At 38.8% G+C, this 23,254-nt stretch overlaps 1 protein-coding gene across 1 annotated transcript; it reads right to left on the bottom strand.

Annotated features, from left to right (window-relative positions):
• Window positions 1–623: 623 nt before the first annotated feature.
• Window positions 624–23,034, bottom strand: LOC140227273 (SET and MYND domain-containing protein 4-like). The gene is made up of 17 exons (XM_072307696.1): window positions 22,883–23,034; window positions 18,402–18,567; window positions 16,971–17,072; window positions 16,289–16,412; window positions 15,360–15,422; window positions 14,749–14,785; window positions 14,188–14,329; window positions 13,119–13,243; window positions 11,883–11,988; window positions 11,051–11,404; window positions 10,204–10,499; window positions 8,972–9,045; window positions 7,448–7,692; window positions 6,404–6,485; window positions 5,453–5,566; window positions 4,072–4,195; window positions 624–887 (listed from the first exon to the last, which is right to left on the bottom strand). The coding sequence occupies exons 1-17, from the start codon at window positions 23,032–23,034 to the stop codon at window positions 755–757; spliced, it is 2,439 nt and encodes an 812-aa protein (XP_072163797.1). The 3' UTR covers window positions 624–754.
• Between the last annotated feature and the right edge of the window lie 220 nt (window positions 23,035–23,254).

Below are 23,254 nucleotides of genomic sequence, written 5' to 3'. Positions count from 1 at the left end.
TCATAGTCGTTTAAAAAAATGTAAGTGATACATGATGCAGTCTCTCCCCTTAGGAATACTGCCTCTCAGGAGCAATTCTTTGAACAAACTTAGTTCTTTAGTTAACCAGCATCATCGTAACAATGCATAAGTGCATACATTTTATATCCCTGTTATGTATACTCTTTTCACTTAATAAGCCTCATCTGCACTGGGTATTCTCTCTCAAATGTTAATGGCCCAAGGAACATTGACTTACGGAAGCAGCTTCATTTTCCTTTCTCCCTATCCTATCAAAACATAATCTGCGGTGACTTTAAATGAAGGAACGAAGTGATTAAACTTCACTCCATTTGGAAAATTTGTGAATAAACCCAAACAAATGCAACATCCTTGATATCACTTCAGCAGAATTGTAAACTCAATGTTTCATTTGAGAAGATATCAATACGAGACATCTTTCTATGTGCATTCTATCTTGAGGTGTTTATAAGATGATGAAAACTATTAGTGTTCAGATGATCTGAAATGAGTATTTTTTTTTTTTAATGTAAATTCCATTCCAATTTTGCATTGATTTTTTTTTCTATATCTTCATGCTTTTCAATCAAAGATAAGATATAATGGCATAACGTCATCTCTCACTTATCAAGATTTGTCTTACTCTACGGACCTCTGGTGACATCTGACATTATCAGAGGGACAAACATATGGGGCCCCGTAAGTGTGGGATAGGCAAGGAATGTACAAGGGTCAGAGGTTGAAAGGGCAAAGGTCATCTTTGCAGTGACATCAAACATGCCTTCATCTCCATGAGTTCAATGACATCCTCATGGCTGTTGCCGTAGTGACGCGTGAACAGCTCCAAGGCCCTGTTGGTAGCTGATAACGCTGGATGGACTTCTTTCCTGTCATGTGTGGATGAAAAGATATAAAAAGATGATTTTAAATCTGACCCTTGCCAGATGGCCAAGTACTGATATGATGTAGGACTAGAAAATATGTTTCACTTTGCCAAATGAATACAAGAATCTTTCTGTCCTTCAAGTTGGGAACGGTAAAACTTACTCAATGCTTAAAAAGTGATGAAACAACTCCAGATGTCATATCCGCACAAGTTATTGTCCAATGTACAAACCCTGATGTGAATGGGATGAAACATGAATCAGTTTCATAGTATGCAACATGACTTTCAATTTAAAGTGCACTTGGCCTGATTTGAAGCTAAGATGCATGTAATTCAGAATATCTTGGAAAAAAAATATATATGTAGTATATCTTCAAATGACTACGTGCATTAAAATTCCATGATTGCTGTAAGACCAATTGTAAAACAGTCATAGCTTTTGACTGCACTCAAGTATTCATTACAGGTGTATATTCATATCTGACTTTCTTTCTTCATGGAGCAAGTTTTTCTTGGCAATTATTTTTCAATTTTAGGGCCCAACTATGGGTAAAAATGAGCAATGGTAAGACCTATGCATGGCAACGATATCATCATGACGGCTGTTTGAGGCTCCTGAACAACCATGAAAACATGAGCACGATGCATGCCCTGTTCTGTGGGGTCACTTATTCACAGCACGGGACAGGATGGTGCAATTTCACATCCGATATCAGCACATGCTTAACGCCATCACCCCACTTTACGGCCAGCATCGACTGTCGTACGCACTTTTCACGACCTTGCTAGGACCCGCCCTTCTCATTTTGGATTAATGCGCATCGGTTCAGACCGAAATCAATTACTTTTTGCATGGTCGGGCTCTATTCAAAATACTTTGCTCTGACAAAGGGAAGAATGCCACAAAGGAGTAAAAGAGGCGCAGATGATAAACAGATACACATAAACATATTTTACTACCACAAACACAAAAAGGGCAAAGTGCCATGAGTGGAGAACGATGAACCAAGACAAATCTGTTTGTGTAAGAGAGATTAATGTCCGGACCAAACAAACTACAATATGTGCTTGTTTAACCTCCTGACTTTGCATCCAACCATTCCACTAAAATTCCTCTGGAATATGGCGCAGCATTTCTAAACAAGAGACCCGCGGGTCTAGCGCTCACCTGAGTATCGCAAGTTCACCTTTCACGCAGTCACTAATCTAAATTATTCATAGCTCTACTAAAATTTGACCAGGCATTCTCAAGTAGAAGATGAAAATGTATAATAAAAAAAAAAGGCCCCAATTTTTTTAAGATTCCTTAATTTGGGGGGATTGGGGCCCCCTGGGGGCCCTCTGGGTGGGACATGGTGCCCATTTTGATAAATTGAGATCCTGACCCCCTATGGATGCTACCTGCCAAGTTTGACGAAAATCCATCATGAGGTTTTCAGGAAGACGATGAAAATGTACAATTCAGGCCCCCAGTTGGACCTTCCCAATCCCCCCCCCCCCCACCCCCAAGAGGGGCACCCCTGGATCTGCTATGAACAAACTTGAAACTACAGTCATTAATGTACACACTCATAGTATTATCTTAGCTCTATAACTTCTGATTCTAGAGAAGATTTTTAAAGATTTCTTCATTTTGGGGGGTTTCGGGCCCCCTGGGGGCCCCCTGGGTGGGGCATGGTGCCCATTTTAACAAATTGAGATCCTAACCCCCTAGGGATGCTACCTGCCAAGTTTGGTGAAAATGGGTCATGGGGTTCTCAAGAAGATGAAAATGTACAATTTAGGCCCCATTAGGACCACTCCCCACCCCCCTCCCCTGGGTCCCAAGGGGGGCACCCCTGATTCTGCCATGAACAAACTTGAAACTACAGTCATCAATGTACTAACTCATAGTATTAACTTAGCTCTATCACTTCTGGTTCTAGAGAAGAAGATTACAGATTTACAGATTCCTTAATTTTGGGGGGTTTGGGCCCCCTGGGGGCCCCCTGGGTGGGGCATGGTGCCCATTTTAACAAATTGAGTTCCTAACCCCCTAGGGATGCTACCTGCCAAGTTTGATGGAAATCGGTCTTGGAGTTTTCAAGAAGAAGATGAAAATGTAAAAAGTTTACGCACGACGGACGACGGACGACGCACGACGGACGATGCACGACGGACGCCGGATGAAGGGCGATCGCAATAGCTCACTTGAGCCTTTGGCTCAGGTGAGCTAAAAACTGACAAAGTCAACATAATGAGTCATAGCAGATATATATTCTTGTGACAGTTGGTGGAAAAAGTTTTCATCAGTTGGGTTGAGAAGCTACAGAAATTCACTTCAGCTTAGAGTCTGCAACATCAAGTGAACAAAACGAACACTCTAAGGTTTCGCTTTAACAGTGTCCATCAAATGGTGCGTCAAACATACATACTATGTATACTATGTATGAAACGAACTCGCCGTATTCCCCACTCTGAACACATTTATATTTTCATTCGTAACTTCCTGGTTGACCAAACTGCGCCCTCTATCCAATCCCAGACAGCACAAATCAGATAATGTTTCTCTGTTATCAGATTAAAAGACTTTGTTAGGACCTATGATTACAGGACAATTGCAAGGCTAATTATTATTATCATTATTTTTGTTAAGGGGGAGGCACCATGGATAGATATCCACCCACATTTGATTCTATACAGTTTTAATGTACAGTATGTCCCCCAAAAAAATTGCAATCAAATTTTCGCATTGATAACACCCAATATGATTAAACTTTCTAAATGCTACTTCAGGGTCTTAAAATATAACATTTTAGCTCTATTTTGCAGAAAACCCCATTCAATTTGGTTAAGCGGTCGCAGTGACGTGTGAAAAGTTGTAAAGCATGTCATGAGTCTGATTCTTCCAAGTTTAGCACTTAGATGCTTTTGTGTGTGAATACAATAGAACTTTGAGGGAAGAGATTCTTGACATCCTCTACAAAATTCCTCATTTCGCTTTCACCACTGAAGTAAATTGAATGGGGTTTTCGGTAAGATGTGGGCAATGAGTTATAGTTTCATACCCTGAATTTGAATTTCGATCGATTCACTATTTTTAAAGATATCATTGCTGAGGGTCCCATTATAATTTTTTGGGGGGACATACGGTACAATTGTGACTTACGTGTCAAACACTCCAATGTAAAAACAGTTGTCCTTACCCGTTGAAGTGGATTTGGGCCAGTTTGAAAAGCTCATGGGCCAGCTCCACAGACCCACTGCCGTAAACTCTCTCCACAATAGGAAGGGAGCGAGACAACCAAGTGCCAGCCTCGTGGAACTCACCTGTGGTTCAAGAAAAGATGTCAGAAAACGTGTGGGAAATTGCAACAATGTGGTTTCAGGAATGATATTGAGATTTATTGAAAAAATCTTAAATCAAAATTTTCGGGTGATTTTGATACATGGAAAAACAAAATGTGTAAAGACTTGAGAAGAAAAAAGCTGAAATCAGATTTAAATCCACAGAATATCATGCCTGGGTTTCTACACAGAGAGTGCTATCCAGACTTTCAGGATATTACAAGAATCAAATTGCTGCACAGATAGTTTCATTGAAATCAGACTTCACAAGATAAGCCTGAGATAAGCACTGTACAAACATTGAAAGAAAAAATTCAGATTTGTGCTACACCACCTCTCTGAATTAATAACTCTTTCTTTCATTCCAATTCAGATTTACTATACCTTGTACAGGTATCATACAGTGTATATCTCTCTCTTTGCTTTTCAGGATATACTACAGATTTTCCAGGGTGAATGTATTCTGGTGCAAACACTCATAAACTACACACAAAACTTCTGTAGAGTACAGTTAATTCACTCAGGTTACCATTTGCTTTGCACAGTATTAGATAGAGCTAGCCTAGAATTTTCCAATTCAAAGACAGTAACTGCTAAAAAGCCTTTCTTTAAATTTCACTGATGGATGGGCTATCACTGCCAAAGAATTAAGCTGAAAATTGCTCACAGATTATCAATGATTAATATATCTTATTCTAGTACATGCTTTTTTAAAGAAAAACCATTTAACATGACACTGCTTGTATAAGTCCTTGACAAGTCAGAACCACACAAAGTAATATGAAATTTCTACACGTGTAGGAACATTTTGACTGCCTAATTGCAGTGCAGTGCCTAATTGTGCCCACTCACTGGAACACATCACTATTGCTGGATGAAATATTCTCCTCAACTTACTGTTTTTTTTCCCTTCACAATACTGTATCAGCTGTTATTTTCAGGAGGGTTTAATTTTCGTGAATTTCGCGAATCACATTTGGATCACGAATCTAACAACACGAGAAAATGGCTCCATGAACTGTGTTAATAGAGCATTAAGGTAGGCGTCAGCGTCGATTCATGAAAACAACATCTCGCGAAAATGCACATGACCTCGTCATTATCGTAACTATCTGTACGCGAAAATAACTGCGTATACAGTAGCTGTGTAGAACCATATGTATCTGATCACAGGAAAGAGAGAGTAGAGTAGGGAACATTTGGGGGAAACCCTCATTTACCAGGCACATCTCTGCTTACCGAGGGCTGCATAGCATTTGCCGATGAAGTCGTAGGCTGTGGCCAGGGACATGTGATGGGGTACCAGGATGCCCTCCAACACCCCCAGACAGGACCGCGCCTTGGAGATGAGATCTGCATCATCCATCCACCAACAGAAATATTAGAATAACAAAAACAATAATGATAATAGCAATAATGATATCAGTGATGATACAATTAGAAGAAACAAACAAACAAACAAAGAAACAATCCCATTCAGCCAAAAACTCACAGCCAACAAGATTATCACTACCAAGTCACTGTATTTGGACTCATTTGCTACAGTGTCGATGGAAACTAATCTATCTGCAGCCATCAGAGATGTTTTGTTGAAACAAGAAAGTTGAAAAACTACAAACATCACTTTGCTTCGTAAATACATACATAGTTTTTTTCTTTTCTTTTTTAAAGACACAATATGGATTACAGTTTGGAACAAACAAGACAACAAAAAAAAGAATCATAATCAAACAATCCTTAGGATTCTTGCAGGACAGCACACAGCAGAGCAGTGATAAAAAGTGTCTTATTGATTCATAGGCTAATCAAAGAAGGATGTATATTTCTCATATTATTCCACGATACATTGGACTGAGACAAATCTTTCAAAAATACAAAAAAAAAAAAAAAAAAAAGAGGAAAAAAAAATGGAGGAGAAGAGCATAAAGACATGACAATAATTTTCCTGAGGCTGTGGTTCAATGTTTCTGTTTCATGTTCAGTTTATAGGATGTATAAAATAAGCTTGGTGGTAGTTGGGTTTTTTTGGGTTTTTTTCCCCCCATTTTAATGACAACAGTACAGAAATAAAACAGAAGAAGAGAAGAAATCACGGTGAAATAGTTTGATCATGTGATTTATCTTGAGGGTGATTTTGGAGACAGTCGCTTGTCATTTCAAGTGAAGTATGGCTGTTACAAGCTTACTCACCGTGGATATGAGGTGGGTCTACACAGGACGAGCTGAAAATCTCGTCCAGTCTCGACAGCAGGGCAACTGCTCTGTCTTCCTCCTGCCAATCATAAGGGCACAAAGACATCACAACTTTTGGTGGTCACTATTAGGACATATTTCACCCAAAGCATATCACCTCTATTGCTACTGTTGGCAACATGTGTGTGTGCATATGAGTGTGTGTGTCTATTATGACATAATATGGTGGTGCAGAGAGGTTTACACGTAACACATACTTTGTCTTGGCACGAGTGTTGTTGTTGTTCTTTAGAGTGAGAAATCTTTTTTTGTTTTTGTTGTTGTTGTTGTTGTTTCTTTTTTTTTCATTTTGAAATGACCTGAAACCAGATGGTGCACTAGGCACAACCTATAGTCTGATGCAGAAGAAACCTTTCATTGTGTAGCATTAGGCAAGGTTGAGTTAATTACAATTATAGTAGAAACATGTGAATGGGAAATGATGTACTCTTCTACAATTTAGAATTACACTAGAAAAATAGCAATATATTTAGAACATGTAAATAGAATTAAAAGAGAACTGAAATTAGTCAATTTTAGAAATATGGTATCTTTAGCATATATAATGCATACACACAACCATAAAAAAAATTACAAACAGCACGAAGATGGTAGGTGTTATTCTTGTTGTAAGCAGTACCTTGCTTTAATGCACACATGACTTTCACTTACAAAGTTTCGAGTTCAGGTTAGCTCTAACAGTGGTCAGGGATTGTTTTGCTTGATGTTGTGAAGCAATCGTTATACAGGCTTATCAAACAGAAAGAAATTCCAAAATATTGCATGCACATTCTTAACCGGTTGAGGACGAGTCCCGAGTATACTCGGGCAGGTGTCTATAGGAAATGCGTGTTGTAGCAAAATCAAACCATCCTCAACGGGTTAAATGATACTGGGACTTGACCCTAAATGAATATCTAAGGATTTGATTCACACACTTTGACCTCAGCCTTCAAATTTGCAAACACTGCAGCGAAGATGGAGACTTATCATCTTGAATACCTCCATGGCTCTTTCGAGGGAAACCTCCTTCCCACAGGCCTCAGCTGCGCACAGACCCAGCCTGGACTCAGCCGTGGCATCAACGTACAAGGCATGCCCGCAGCTGGGACACTTGTACGGTGTCTCCATCTCCTGGGTGAGAGGTTGCTGGTCCTTGGAACAAGCCTTGCAGTCGCAGCGGAAGCCGTACTGATCAATCAGCGCCCTCTGTCTTTTGGCGGTGGGCATGCGACGAGCGTGCGGTCCTGGTCAATATTTCACAGAAAGAATGCGGGGATAACAAATTTCAAAGGGTTTTGATAACACTGGCTTTAAAAGCTTGCCTGTTCATTGAAAGGCATTGTTTGCAAGGGGTGACACTCTATTGACCTTGCCTCATTCTGTGGTTTTTCAAATGCAAACATTTATTTCCTGCATGCATTTATCATCCAGTAACTTGATCTCACTAGATAAGAAAAGACATATATGATTTTTTCACTATTTCTGGTTTATGACTTACTACCTACATACTATCAACTCATGTCAAATGGCTTTGAATGTACAATATTCAAATAATTTACATGAATGTCATGGTCAAAAAGGTGAGTTGAAAAAAAGGTTACCACAACTTTTTGAACTCTGCATAACCTAAGAAAACACTTGCAGGAGTGTTCTTTCAACAGGATTTATTCAACTGTACTGAAAGTCAAGGTGAAAGAGGAGATTCCATTTTGAATAAAACCACTGAGATCTACACATGATAAGTAATGATTGCAGAAGCTAGCTTTCCAAATCATCAAAAGACAGAAAGCAACAATCATTTCAGTATGGCTCTTCATGTGTTTCACAGTCAAGGTAATGTGGAACTAGACAAAGTCACAGAGATCTAAAGATTGTGAGCAATGACATTAAAAGGTTTCACCATCACAAAAATATCAGACAAAAAGTAAGTGGGAATAAAAATCACTGTAGCTCGTCATTTGTCTAACGGCCAAGGTTGCCGTGGGACTACTAGACATGGGTTCATTGCGCAGGATAAATTCCCCGGAGCGGTATCAAAGGAGAGGTAATGATGGAGAACAGAATGGAATGCAGTTCTTTCAAAAAAAGGGATTTTGATTGACTACGAGTCTTTCTTCTGCTGCACGTAGTGCACGTAAAATTCTATGAAACAAAGTCTGGAGGTCAATAAACTCGCAGAAAAACTGTCAAAGAGTCAAAGTTCATGTTTTACAGTTAACCCGTTGAGGACGGGCTGATTTTGCTACAACACACACTTTTCATAGATCCCTGCCCGAGTATACTCGGGACTCGTTCTCAACGGGTTAAGAATTGGAATTCACTCTATAGGTTACGGCATGTACGCGCTGGGAAAAGTACCATAAAGTACAAACACTTCATGGGTCATCAGAAGATATTGCATTTGCAAGAACAAAATTGCCCTTATCTGCAGTTGGGGTAATATGGTCTTTGTTTTGAACCAAGGAATATATTGTTATACTTTCCCTAGCATGCCAATACAATACAAATATCTTTTTCTCTCACCGTAGCAATGCTGAATCTCTTCCCCTCTTGAGATGTCTCTGGTAGTACGGATGGAGAGTATCCCCCTGTGAAAGCTGGGATAGAAAACACAGACGACAAATCACCTCCATGGACTCCTGTAGAAAACATTTCTGTTATTAAACCTGGTAAAACTGAGATCTTGAAATAGCCACTTGGATGTCTTCTTATTTTTTCTTTTCTTTGTTTTGTTTTGTTGGTGTTTTTTTTTTTTTTGCTTTTACTGAATGTGAAATAAAAAAAGAATTGTTTACAAAATGTCTAAAAAGAGACACAGAAGGCTTCATACATGTATCTGTGTATTAAAATGACATTGTAAAGTTACACCTTTGATGGCAAATTGAGAGTGCATGTATGGGCTCAGTCTTCTCAATGTATTTCTCTTTGCAATATTACAGACTAACAACATAAATACATAGATAATGACCCCTTTTATGCATTAATACCCATTTTCAATAAATAAGCATTAAAAAGTTCTAAATTAAACACTTTCAGAGTAGGAATTGATGATAGAGGAGCAAAACTAAATGATAAATAAATGACCCAATTTATGTATAATGGTGGTCAATGGAAGTCAATGCTATGGATCACTAGATGTAGTTGTCAGTCTGTGATAGTTGATATGGAAGTCCTGATACACGTCACTGTAAGTTAGGACATATCAATTTGCCAAGTTGCCTTGGGCAATTAAAACTTGGTCTCTAGGAAGTACAGTATGATGTGAAGGCACTTCCCTGCAAAATAAGCTACCGGTGGACAATTGGCTGATTGCCCCACCAAATCAAATGAGAAGAGTATGATTTTGTGTTTAAAGCTCTGCTCTTCAAACATGAAACATGCATCTACAGTGTCCTGTCACTGTTTGTTGAAAAGACTGCGGTCCACTTTAACATTTGAACACTGGAGAGTATAATGACCAGTTCCATGACATTTGCTCCTGTGACAATTGCTCCCATGAAATACCAGCATACTAAGCCAGACATATATATTCTACCCACAAACATACCCTAACCCTAATCCTAATCCTCACATCAAAATAAACCTTAAACCTTATCCAAACTCTTACCCTAAGTCCTTGGAGAAAATAAGATTGGAGCCATTGTCGCAGGAGCAAATGCATATGTGTCACAATGATAACCAAGCACTTACATTGTACATAAGGCTAGAAGACTGGCATCGAAGGGGTTAAAGACAGACATACACGTATCACACACCTGGCAATGACATTTGGCTCACAGGCATGGTTCATAAGGCTTGCCGTCAGGTAGACTGCAGTGCCAACGCGGACCTGGGAGGTCTCCTGCACAGTCCCACCCACAGACTTTCCTGCTGGGCTGCTGCCCTTGCCTGACACCACCTCTGTGATGGCATGGGAGTTTATCTTCAGCTGCCTTGCATGGAGGAAGAGGAGCTGAGCCAGTCTGTCAATGAGGTCATCCTCTGACAGGGTTTCCATGGCAACAGGAGAGACAAGTTTCTGATGAAAGCATTTTGCCAAGAGGATTGATGTCTGTAGGGGGGGAAAATGCATAATGTGAGGAAAGAAAATGTCCTGCTGGCTTTCAGTTTCAGATCTACAGCAAGAACCTCGTCTTACCACAAGACAATAGAGGTAGCAAAGATTCACATTATGATTCCATCCATCACTCTATGTGATGTCCTAAATCTAACAGAAAGGGGAAAACACATTTTATGAAAAATGCATCAATTATTAATGAATTGATAACAAACTGAAAAAAAAAAATCATCCACTCTAAAAATACATGCATTGTACACTAAATATGCACTACATAATGAAATATACAAAAAGTAAGAAACAAGAAGTTGCAACTGATTGACAAATTGCAATACAATAAAAGCAAGAGAAGTTTTTATCATGCAAGTGTTTTCTAATAAGATACACAAAGAGCTGTGACACTTGGAATGACAACTTGAATTTCAGAAACTCATTCTTTCTAGACAGAACCATTTCATAAATTTGACACTGACACACTAAGAATGCACACCACACAAGTGGAAGCAAGCAAACAAATAAACATACAAACAAGAAACAGTTCTCACGATTGCATGATGGCACAGCTCAGCAGGTTTGTGATTGGCTGATCGGACCTCAAGGTGACAGACTGAGTGATAGTCGGCTTGGTAAATGCCATCTGGACTTAGCCCCAGCACTTGTGTTGATGACGGTGATGACGATGAAATGGGCGATGATGACGTCAATGATGGCTGTGGAGGGTCAGCTAATGATGGCACTTGCCGTGATGCCTCATTCTCTGCACACGTTGAAGTCGACGATAATGACAGGGAAGCAGAGGATAAAGGAGAAGAAACGTTTCCAACAGTGACCTGCCGCGTTACCTCAGCCTTCCCAGCCACTAGGAGGATGCGAAGACTCGACCGACTGAATTCATCTAGCTGGCAATGGAAAAGACAAAAACAAAACCCCTCAATATTCAACTGGGAATCTACTTTCAATCAAAACAAAAGAAAATAAAGCATGAAAAATTAAAAGCAGTAGGAGAGGAAGATGATGAGAAAGAGGAAAAGGAGGGGAAGTAGAAAAAGTGAGGAAGAGAAAGAGAGATTGAGCTTAGGAACATATGCTGAAAAATCACACATAATTGAAGTCAAAGAAATATCCTGTAATTTATTTCTACTTTGTTACTGAAATATACAGTAGAGATTGCAGAATTGGGTGATAAATGCTTTAAATCAAAAGACACCTGACTGCCCTGTTTGACAATGAATCAGTGAGTTGAAGCAGACACACCTGGCAGAATGGTTCCAAGTTAAAGAAAGCGAGAGAATGAAGATTGTTTCAGTTTGTGAGCGCATTGCAAGAGAGGGTCTTATGTGTGATGTAACTAATGTTTCAAGATACGGGTCTCCATACCTGCTCCAGTAGATCTTGTGCCGCACATTCAGAAGAGTGGTAGCTATCCCAAGCCTCTGTTCTACATTCATTGCAGCAATACCTTGCCTGTGTGCACTGCAAGCATCTACGAAATTTAAAAAAAAAAAGAAGATAACTAACTAAACTGAAACAGTTTAATATTTCAGTAAACAAAAGAACAAAGGGATGAATAAATCAAGAATTGAAGTGACAAATGAATGAATGCATTAATGATAAACCAATCAATCAATTAATCAATGTTCACAGGTACAGAACCATCAAACATATCACTTAAGTCATTCCATACAATAGAATTACAAAGAGGCATTCTGTACACAGAAGAATCAAACTCTGTTTAGGTGGCAGTTTCTAGATAGATATTTTCTTCAAGGAGCAGAGCTTTGATGATTTTTATCATGTTGATAAATAAAAATCAGCACAGCATTACAATGACGATCAGGATTTAAACTTGATCATCTCCCGAACTCTTTTCACACAATTCATATGGGCCGTGACGCGAGAGAAGGGCCCTTAGGGCATTAAATACCGAAAATGAGTTTTTACCTCCACATTGTAGAAGGAACTCTGACATATTTAAATATGCAAACCTTTTTCTGAAATTCCAATCCTAAATGACCCATTACGACATTCAAAAAAGCGTGTTTTGTCCAAAATCCTGTCACTTTTTTGATGCGTCTATGGATGTGCGCGCAGTTAGCAGGTTAATCTTTTTTTTTTTGCGCGTATTGCTTTGTCAAACTTCCGCGCCGTTTTCTGGCGTTAGGGCGCAGCGGCGCTAAGGGTCCTTGTCTCGCGTCACGGCCCATATGTATATCACCTCACCAAATTTATATTTGAAGCATCAGCCTTCATAATTTGTTCCACAGGTATTTGACCTTTTTCCAAATATTGTAAAGCTACAATTCTAACATGGGAATAGATTGTATTCCTCATTCATTCTTATCTAAAATCTATAATGAATATGATCACATCATTTTAAGGCAAAACAATGATTTCATATTAATAGTATGAAAGTATGTACAATGTAGGTAGTGTGCACTGCTGAGAGCTTTGTTAAATGAAAGGAAAATTTGGCACACTCACTGCAACACCTTGGGAAACTATAAGTTGTAAGTATTTCATAAACTTTCTTTCCCCCGCAAAGTTCCTGAGAATTGACTCTTGTACACTGCTACTTTAGGTAATCACAGAAAAACAAACTTAAACCATACATACGGAATCGGTGACAAACATCGCACATAGCAGCAGTGACAGTGAAATTCTGCCTCGTCCTTCAGCACGACAGATGCAAAGGGTTTTTCTCTGATGATCAGTCTACCAGCTGGTATGGCTGACTCTGCCTGGTATGGTTGGGATAGAAGAACATATCGATCGGAACTATATGAAGTTTGTGATTAAGGAATAATACAGTTTGGGGCCAGTCAATGTCTATTTGAATAATGAAGGTAGTAAAAAAAAATGTATGACCACTAAGACATACATGTACATGTGGAAAGCCAGTGGTCAGTTGACAATTGCTTTCAGTCTCTCTTTAGGCATCCAAGAGACATTTGCCCAGAAATATTCACTTGCTGCTAACAAGTCTTTAAAATTTAATCATTTGTAATAGTCTAGTTTTTTCATGACAAAGTACCAACGGATTAGCTCATTTCAGTGTGCAACGAAGAGAAAGAATATGATTGCAGAACTCATTACAGTAAACACATAAACTTTTGTAAAATTTTGACCAACAAACATTTTCAAGGAACACTAGTCACAATGGACAGCTTCCATAGCATTCAAAACACAATGAGACATAGATATTGTGTTCTTTAAGAACATGTTCTGCAGTGCTCCCCCTTTCAAAGTAAGACACACTTGCTCTCGTATTCAAAAGTCCTTATAAAAAAAAGAAAAAATATATTTACATATAACGATATCTTGAGGTTTTTATACATTTTGGTTCAATATGAGTTACTGTAAAAGTGGATATTTTCGCGCGACTAATTTTTCGTGCTTGGCCAAGGAAGAAGAGTTTAGCGTGTTTTTAATTCCGCGGAATCAAGACATCCCACACAGGAACATATGGCAAGCCAAAATATTCATGTGCTTTTATTTTCACGCTAGTTTCTGGTTGCGCGTAATGTGCGAAAATTTCAACAACGCGAAAATTTCCACTTTTACAGTGACAAGTAAGCTGTCATTAGAGCGGGCAGAGGAATTCAAACTGACCCGTTCATACAAATGCCTGGTCATCAAAAAAAAAACAAAAAGTAATGGAGGGAAATTTAAATGTTGACTTTACCACAAGGTATCTCCCTTTCTCCTTCTGGAATCTGAGTCCTACAGCTGCTGAAGCATTCACAAGTTTTGAGGAACTCTCAGCAATCTTCTCTGCCGCAGTCTCATCAGGCTCATAGTATGGAGGTTCAAAATCCAGCATGTCACTGTCAAGAGTTTGAAAGAGAAAACACATTGGCCATTATCAGATGCTGCACTTATATCATGACAATGAACACATTTCCTTATTGTGTTTTTTTTTTTATGTACTGAATAGAAAACAGAAAATGAAACACATAACAAGAGCACCACTTGAATCACACATGGAAGTATGTCATCTATTTTACACACTAAAATAGGAATGTTTCATGTTTTCATAAATTTGTCCTTATGCAAGTTTCACACTTATGATTGAGCATAATTTGTGGTGATGACATTAATTGATATGTACACTTGTAATTGCTACATGGTTTGACACAGTTCTATATGTGAAAAGCACAAGCACTAATCTTAGAATTGCTTTGATGCTAAGTATCTGCAAGCCAAACAAACAAACAAACTTGCCAGTGAAAAGAATTCTACAAACCTTGCTCTATTGCATTCCTCCACCAGCGACTTGATTTCTGCAATTGCAAATAGAAACAATTTATTACTTTTATAGCATGATTATTTCAACTGTGAAAGTAAGTACGGAAGTGTGAGTATTCTTCTTTTTTGTGAGACAGGGGGACGACAGGCAAGGATAGGTCGAAAGACTGAATACTACTTCAGCATCAGGCACAAACAATGAAGCACTGCGTACATACACCAGTAAAATGTTTGAGGAAGTTCAAAAAGAAAGTGAGTGAAAATTGATAAAAGGGGTCTAGGACAATTACCCCCTGGGCAATTACCCCAGACCCTTCCACTGACCCTAACCCTAATCCCAATCCTGAACTTAATCCTAACCCTAACCCAAATTCTAATCCTAAAACCTAACCCTAACCTCAATCTTTACTCTAACCTTATCACTGACCAGTATTTAACTGGGGGTAATTGCCCTAGGGTGGGTAATTGCCCTGATACGGATAAAAGAAGTATCATGTCACAGATATTTCTGTGACAATACACACCCCACTTTGATGTATCAGACTCTAGTGATGTGTTGATAAGAAAAAAAAGAAGAAATTTATAGAGATGTTTCTTTAACAGGGGTACCTGATTTCTTTTTAGCAGCAGTGGGGTCATGTTCTGGCAGACAAAGCATCGCTCTTTCAAACTCTGTGAATGAAGGAGAGAGAAGGAAAGGTCATCACACAATGCAAACAAAATAATCATATTAATCATATGTCATCTTCACATGAGGAAACATTCTATTGACAATTTCAAAGACAAGTCCCTGGTATCTAGTTCCTAAAATTTGAGTTAGAAATCAAAAGGAAAAGCCCTGCTTAAAGAAGAAAAAAAAAAAAACCCTCAAATGTGCAAGTATGGTTCAGGAGTGGTAATATTTTTCAAGATCAAGACTCTTACAAATCAGTCCATAAAACTTAGTTTTACATCTCTGAATGCTAATTTGTGTCCTTGTCACTCTATTTGCATGCATTCATTGGTCATGTCGAGAAGATTTAAGGCACAGAGGTGCCTACTCTATAGAAATACTTTCCAATGTAGAGAAATCAAGATTGTTCTTTATCTTATACCCACTCTACCAAGAAGGTTCGGCATTTAGCAGGTCATACGCACAAAAATAATGACATTTCTCCAGTCAGTAATAGGTGTATGATTGATGTATCCTCACATAAAGTGTAATCCTTAAGTGCAATTTAAGGATTGGAACATTGCATCAAAATGTATCTCTGGAGATGAAATTTGGGGAGAATAACTTTTAGCCCATCAAGAAGGTGATCTGGTCAGACATAGAGATATCTTAGGAAAAAAAAAAAAAAAAAACTTTGACAAAATCATACAATTTGTCTTGAAAGGCAATGGATTTGGAACAGTCTGATCCCTTCATTACTACTGAGACTGTGTTTATGTATGATAAATCAAAAATGATTTGTTTATCATAAAGAGGACAGGAAGTAAACCCTCACTGTTCAAGGGGGCAGGTGCAAGAGAAAATTAGAGATGAGGAGCTTGGATACCTTGCTTTGCTTTTGAGTATCTGCCAAGCTTCATGAAGCACTGTCCCTTGCGTGAGAGAACCTTAAAGCGCTTGTCGGTCGGATAGCAGCGGGCCAGTGACTCATCAATGTCGTTGATGCAAGGCTAAATAAGATAATACACAAAGAGGAAAGTTCAATCTGAAACTGCTTTGTAAATGCCACTAGGAAGTTGATATAAAGGTTTCTAATACTGAGTATGAGCAGATTCCCACTCTATTTTGGAAGCAATACAATGCACTCCCATTATAACAAACACAGTTACAACAAATTTCACAACACAATCAAGTACAAATTCAAGTCCTAAATCATCATTTGTATATCTTCATACAAATTCTATAGTTTGGCTATAAGAAATTTTGATACAATGACATTTTGATATAATGAAAGAAAATTATGTTCATTTCCACTAATGCAGAGGTACCTTGTTTGTAGTGCGTCATCTTAGGTAATGATCATTGCTTCTACTGGGCTTATTCTTCCCGGAATGCTGAAAGGATAAGAGTGTGTTCCACTGCAAATGCTTGGATGGGCTAAGACTGAAAGGCATGGTACAGACAATCCTAGAGATACCACTTGGACTAAATCTTTATCATGAAATGAACTTCATGGCAAGATAAACTGGACAAACTCCACTCCGCATTCTCGTATTAACGATACCCACTTTGTACTCCCCGAGGTGGTAGAGGGCAGCAGAACGATTGGCGTGAGCCAGAGCGAGACTCTGCGACCCCTCAGACTGGTGACATGGTGCATGCTGCACACTCTGCAACGCAAATGCACACACAATATCAAACATATGAACACAGGATATGCACCATTAGCCAGTACAACCTTGTAGATCAAGGATACACTTGTAATAGACTGTATTAATGATATAGCTTTGATAGAAAAGACTAATAGATATGACTATAATAGAAATAGAAAGATATGTTTGTCATTGTCAGAACTTCAACTTGATTAGTATGTGCACTCAAAAGTACACTTTTTGAAGCTATTTTCAAATTTCTCAAACTGCTAAGTAATGCAGTAATTTAAAGATAAGGGTAAATGAATGTAAAGAGTAAATAACAATAATAATAATAAAAACTATACTAGGCTTCCTGGCATTATTCATTATCATATCAAAAAAAAAAAAAGAAAAGAAAACTTTTCTGAACAGCAAAACATTAATTTCATGAATTTCAGTCAAGCAGACAAGAGTGACATAACTTGAGAATCATTTTCACAGAATTTACTGCCACAAGAAAGCAATTATTGGTTGTTGTTGTTTTTTTCATACCAATGCTAAACTAGTGCTATCTGGACAGTACAGTATCATCAGTATGTCATATGATGTGAATAATACATTGCTGCTCTTTGCTACTTCTGTTATGGTGAAACAAAACTAGATAAACTTGTACTGGCCTCAGTGAAGAATGCACTAATAATTTCAGTAGGTTTGATGAGACCATTTTCTACAGGTTCCCAAGAGCAGACTTGACATGACAAAACATATTCATGTCCATGAAATTATCCCTGTACTTCCACTTGGAATGCATTTTATCATGCTCTATGGTAACCTTATGAAATTTCACACCATCTCTATTTCAATTTGATAGTATCCACTGAGACATGGCAATCTGAGAAGCAGGAGTGCCCAGTACATTTTACTTTCTTTCTATCGGGGTCTACCTACCCAATTCTCTTTCTTACGTACTCGCTTTCTTTTTCTCTTTTACTTTTCCCCTCCCCCTCTCTTTCTTCCATTTCACCTCTTTATATGCCCATGTGGGAGTCCATGTACCGGTATGTGTGTGGGTGTGCCTTGTATGTTGGATGCATGTGCATTGATGTTCATCATACTGTATACACCGAATATTTCGCGAGGTTTTTATTTTCGCGAATTTCGCTAGTCGGGTGCTATTCTCAAAATAAAAACACACAAAAATAATGACTCTGATCCTGATATGAATGTGACGTACACGAAAACATTTCGCCGTTCGGTACAGTACTCCATGATCACGAATCTAACTGCTCGCAAAATTGTTGAGAAGTCCCGATTCACGAAAATTTAGATTCACTTAATATATGGCGTATACAGTAACTTCTTTACCCTTGTATACTGCTGCACAGCCCCGAGGTAATCCTTCTTCTGAAAGAGTCGATTACCCTCATTCCGTGCTGCTTCAGAAGACGCGGCTGATTTGAAGGGAGATGAATGTTTAGGATCTGTGACGGAACCATTGCAAAGGCTTATCATCTGAGTGATTCTCTCCTTTCTGTAGAGAAATAAATTTGAAAAAAATATCTATACACTTATATTTACATATATTTTTCAACGTTTCAATGTTATTATGAACTGGAAGAGACATGCATAAATTCAAAATCATCTGCATACATGTAGCATCTCTTAACATGCACACATAAAGAGCCTAAGAGGTGCTTCAATACAAGAAGAAACTGCAAAGAGGCAGTTACTTACTTGTGAAACACCACCAGTTGCCTGGTCTATACACACTCTGTCATATAACTTTCTCCATAGTACTTTTGTTGCTCTACGTGCCACTTGCAAAAACAGCAAAAGCAATAATATTTCAATAAAAATAACAATAATAATAATAATCATCATCATCATCATCATCTCAATAATATTGATAATTATGATGATGATGATGATGATGTTGATGATGATGATAACAATAATAATAATAATATTGGACATTTATATTGCGCAGCTACTATGATAGTATACTCTACTCATTGATGAAAACTTATCTGGTTACTCAATCTGATTCCTAATTTTGTTGTTGTTGCTGTTATATCATATGTACACAATGCTGTATCTTACAGACTGTACCTTTATTTTCAGATTTATGCACTTAAAAACATCAGTATTAAGCGCTATATATGCGTTATTCATTATCATTATCATTATTGTGTATTACAAAGTAGTTGTGAAAGAAACAACGCACAAAAATGAATTCAACATACAAATTAACCCTCTAGGGATCACTACCTCAAAAATTTCATCATTATTGTACACAGCAGTCTTGTATTTCTGGTATGATGGATTGCAAGAATCTTGAGACAAAATCATTGGAAAGACACAGGTTTTCTCGTGTTATTCAAATATAATTTCAGTGAATTCTTTTCCATTTTTTTTTTTTCTTTAATGAGTCCAAGAGTAAAAGTGTGGAGGATTCCTGCAAATTCTCCAAACTGCTGCCTTGGGCAGCAGTTTTCGGGATCACGCCATTACTCGGCTTAACATGAATAGTAAGAGCAAAAACAGAATTGATAAAAAGGTCCAGAACTAGACTAAAGCCTCTCCAGCCTGCGATGGGCAGTTTGCGCAAATTGAGGTGGCGACATGACATTAAAATACCCTATTTGCATATGTCTAATTGATGTGGCTAGCTAGGATGTCCAAAAGTGGAAGCTAATGTATTGCAGACTTCTTCACACTTTGCGGCACGACCATGGCAATTTTCTGCGATGCAACATTGTAAATGTAAATGTAAAACTCGATAATCCTGCAGCAGAGAGCAAAGACACGCAATATCGCGCAGTGTTCAATGTGTCAAAATTGCAGGGTTGGTGAGGAGGGCTTTTAATAGTGATGTTATAGCTTGTCAAATGGCGTTCCATACAACAAGAGAAGCTTGCCAGCTCAGTGTGTGGTGGTTCATGGGATACAATCCCTATTATCACCTTGGTACACAAAAAATATATAATTTTGATACTGATAATTGATTGTCTAGCTCTAGCTACTAGGGTCATAAAGAGCATGATTGCCTTTAGCTTTATTTATTCACTTGATAAATACAACTGAACTGACATTTCCAGAATGTTAACAGAAAACAACCATGCATCAACAAAATACAAGATAGAGCAATCCTGGGTTTTAGGGGGTAAATCACATTCTGAAGCTTCTAACTTCAGCTTGGCCATATCCATACTGTAATTATTATGTATGGTTGGTCCTACTTCTCATCGACCGCCTAATTCTTACCTGCCTGATAACAATATAAAAGACTGAAATTCACATAAAAACTTGACCTACGTGACTGAGAAAATCCAGCACTATCAAATGCTGTTGTCCCCTTTTCAATTCAAAGTTTCAGTGCAAAAATATCGCCGTCGAACTGGAGTGAACTCTTTTCAGCTCCCCGTGGTGTCACTCCTTTGTTAGATCAACCGCTTTTTTTGTATTGACCATGCACACAAACCAAGTTGTATTGAACACTGAGTTGTACGAAGCTTTTTAGAAAAGGCATTGACATTGCATTGATTGCGATTCGGTTAAAATATTTATTCGAAATTTTGTCCTCGATTTTAACTATTAATGAACAGTCAATTTTCATTTTCCCACACAAACTCATCCACAGTCAGAGCCAATAAATTTACATTTTTATGTGCTCTGCGCGCAGTGCAGTGCGTACTAAGCGTTCTGTGCACCAAAAACTAGGTGGTTGGTTTCAAAAGGGGAGGTCGATGTGCAGTAGAGTTACCATACCCCTAGCCTGACCAGACCATTGTGCGAAGCACAGCAGTCTGACATCTGTTAGTGTTTTATGTTGTATACGACCGTCGCTTTTGACGGCAGAATCACATAAAAATGTCTTTTTTTTTGTTTGATTTCACCAGTAAGATGATTTTTACCACTCGTATAGACATCGTATTTTGCTGATGGTTGAGTTGAATTTGGTGTTTTTGTTGGTACAGCTGTATCCAGACCTTATTGTTGAATTTTTCGGAGTTAGATTGTGCGATGATTCACAAAATCAACGAACTACCACAAATGCTCAACCGGAAGTACCGTGGTAGCATTTTACGTACGCCCGTGCGTTTTGTGTGTTACGTAACGCTTGTTGTCTGCTACATGTACGTACATGTATTTCCGCGCGTGCTGCTCTCATGATTTGACCTTTGCATGGGTCACTTCCGCTCCGACAAGGTCATGAACTTTTCCGACTTGCTATGTTGTAGTATACGAGAGTGATTGCCATTCAAATAACATGCAGAAGATGAGGAGTGAAGTAATACGGACGCTTACAGACCTGATTTTAATCACGGATTTCAGTGGGTTTTTGACGTAATTTCAAAAAAAAAAATAACATAGCGCCTAGGCCTACCGATTATTGAATGAATATCATAGACTATGGAGATTCCTTATATTTTAGTTTTCTACAATTAATAAAGATATTCATGAAGGAAACGTACACCAACCGCTGAAAATGACAACATCTACGAAGAGGGTAGACGTATAGATCTAGACGCGACATGCAGCCGCTGTCGCGAAGCGACAGCGGCTGCGTGTAATAGTATAGTGAGGTGCCCGCACCTCGTCAGGGGCCCAAATACCGTCACCCCGCTTAAAATTGTTTTAAGCACACTAAACAAAAAATTATGCCCGGGACTGTGTTCAGTACGCTTGAAACTTTGCAGGGCTACCACAACCAAGCAAATTGTGGTGAAAACCGAACAGTTTTTCGTGAAAATCTGAAATTTTAATCGGAATACTGGTACGTGTTATAAGTATCACCACTGTCCCCGCATGCATCTTTTACGTGTATGTCAATGGGAGCATCACGGTCACCCGCACACGACGTCTTTTACGTGCTTTGTCTATGGGAGCGCGGGTGATGAGTTGCGGGCCCCTTCCTTGGCGCGCAACTTTTTCGCATCGTTCGCATTTGACGATGATAGCTGCAGATTTTCGATATCGATCAGTGAGCTTGTGATTCCATTGGAATTTTCAGCATTTTTCCTGTATGTGAGTTGGATTTCAAAGAATATCAGTGGCGAAATGTGATTCAAATATGCGCAAACATTAACTATGACGAGGTGTGGGTCACCCAAGTATACTTAGTATGGTACTGGTAGCCCTACTACTACATATCGACCACCCTTTTTGAAACCGACCGCGTATACATTGGCTCACAGAACGCTTAGTACGCACTTCACTGTGCGCAGAGCACATAAAAATGGATTGGCTTTGACCGTTGATGAGGATGGTGTGTGGGAAAACGCGAAAATTCACTGTTCATTGATTTTAATCAAGGACAAGATTTCGAATGAATATTTTCACCGAATCGTAATGTACAAATGTCTATGGAAGTTTCTAAAAAGCTTCATACAACACGGTGTGCAATACAACTCGGTTTGCATGCATTGTCAATGCAAAAACAGCGGTCGATCTCAATAAGGAGCTTTATTTACCGCAGGGAGCTGAAACGAGGCCACGCAAGCTAGTTCGACGGCGATATTTTTGCACTGAAACTTCGAATCGAAAAGGGAACAACGGCATTTGATAGTGCTGGATTTTCTCAATCACGTAGGTCAAGTTTTTTACGTGAATTTCAGTGTTAAATATTCTTATCAAGCAAATAAACATTAGGCGGTCGATGAGTAGACCTAGGTAGGTCCAACCATGCATGTACTAATACCATACCCCACGCTAATAAATTGCATACACAATATAAAATATGTGGGACTGGATGTGACCACCTATTAGGATCATTGACATTGGATTGGCACCTTGATAGTGGGTAGATATTCCGCAAATTTTCACTGATTCTGACGAATACTCACTTTAATTTCACCAGTTTCAGTCCTGCTCGAATTATTTCTCCATCGATATCACTCCTTCTCGAATCACAGAACCAAGATTCTGGCAACTGCTCCTGCAAATCGTTGGAGATAGATCGCAAGAGCGTGGAAATAGTATCAAAAGCAGCCGCCATGGTTATCAACCTCCGTTCCACAAACACTCAGCAGGTGCTCAGTGGAGTATAGTACAAATGTGTACTACGGAGTATCACTGCCTGATGAACTGCTGCCCCAAAACGAAAGCCCTGTCGCTGCGTCTGGTGGTCGGGCTAACCAAAAACCTACGAATTTTATACACAGCGTCTATACAGCACCAGGGAGGTGTGGGAAGAGAGAAAAGATGCAACTTTAGAC

Source organism: Diadema setosum, chromosome 4 (assembly GCF_964275005.1).
Source record: "Diadema setosum chromosome 4, eeDiaSeto1, whole genome shotgun sequence".
Taxonomy (NCBI): domain Eukaryota; kingdom Metazoa; phylum Echinodermata; class Echinoidea; order Diadematoida; family Diadematidae; genus Diadema; species Diadema setosum.
This window is presented reverse-complemented; position numbering and strand designations above follow the sequence as displayed.

Coding starts and splice junctions, on each gene's coding strand:
- LOC140227273 (XM_072307696.1), bottom strand. CDS start 23,034: ATGGCGGCTGCTTTTGATACTATTTCCACGCTCTTGCGATCTATCTCC. Junction 13,244..14,187: donor AGAAAGGGAGATACCTTGTG/GTAAAGTCAACA, acceptor CAACCATACCAG/GCAGAGTCAGCCATACCAGC. Junction 888..4,071: donor GCCCAAATCCACTTCAACGG/GTAAGGACAACT, acceptor CACACATGACAG/GAAAGAAGTCCATCCAGCGT.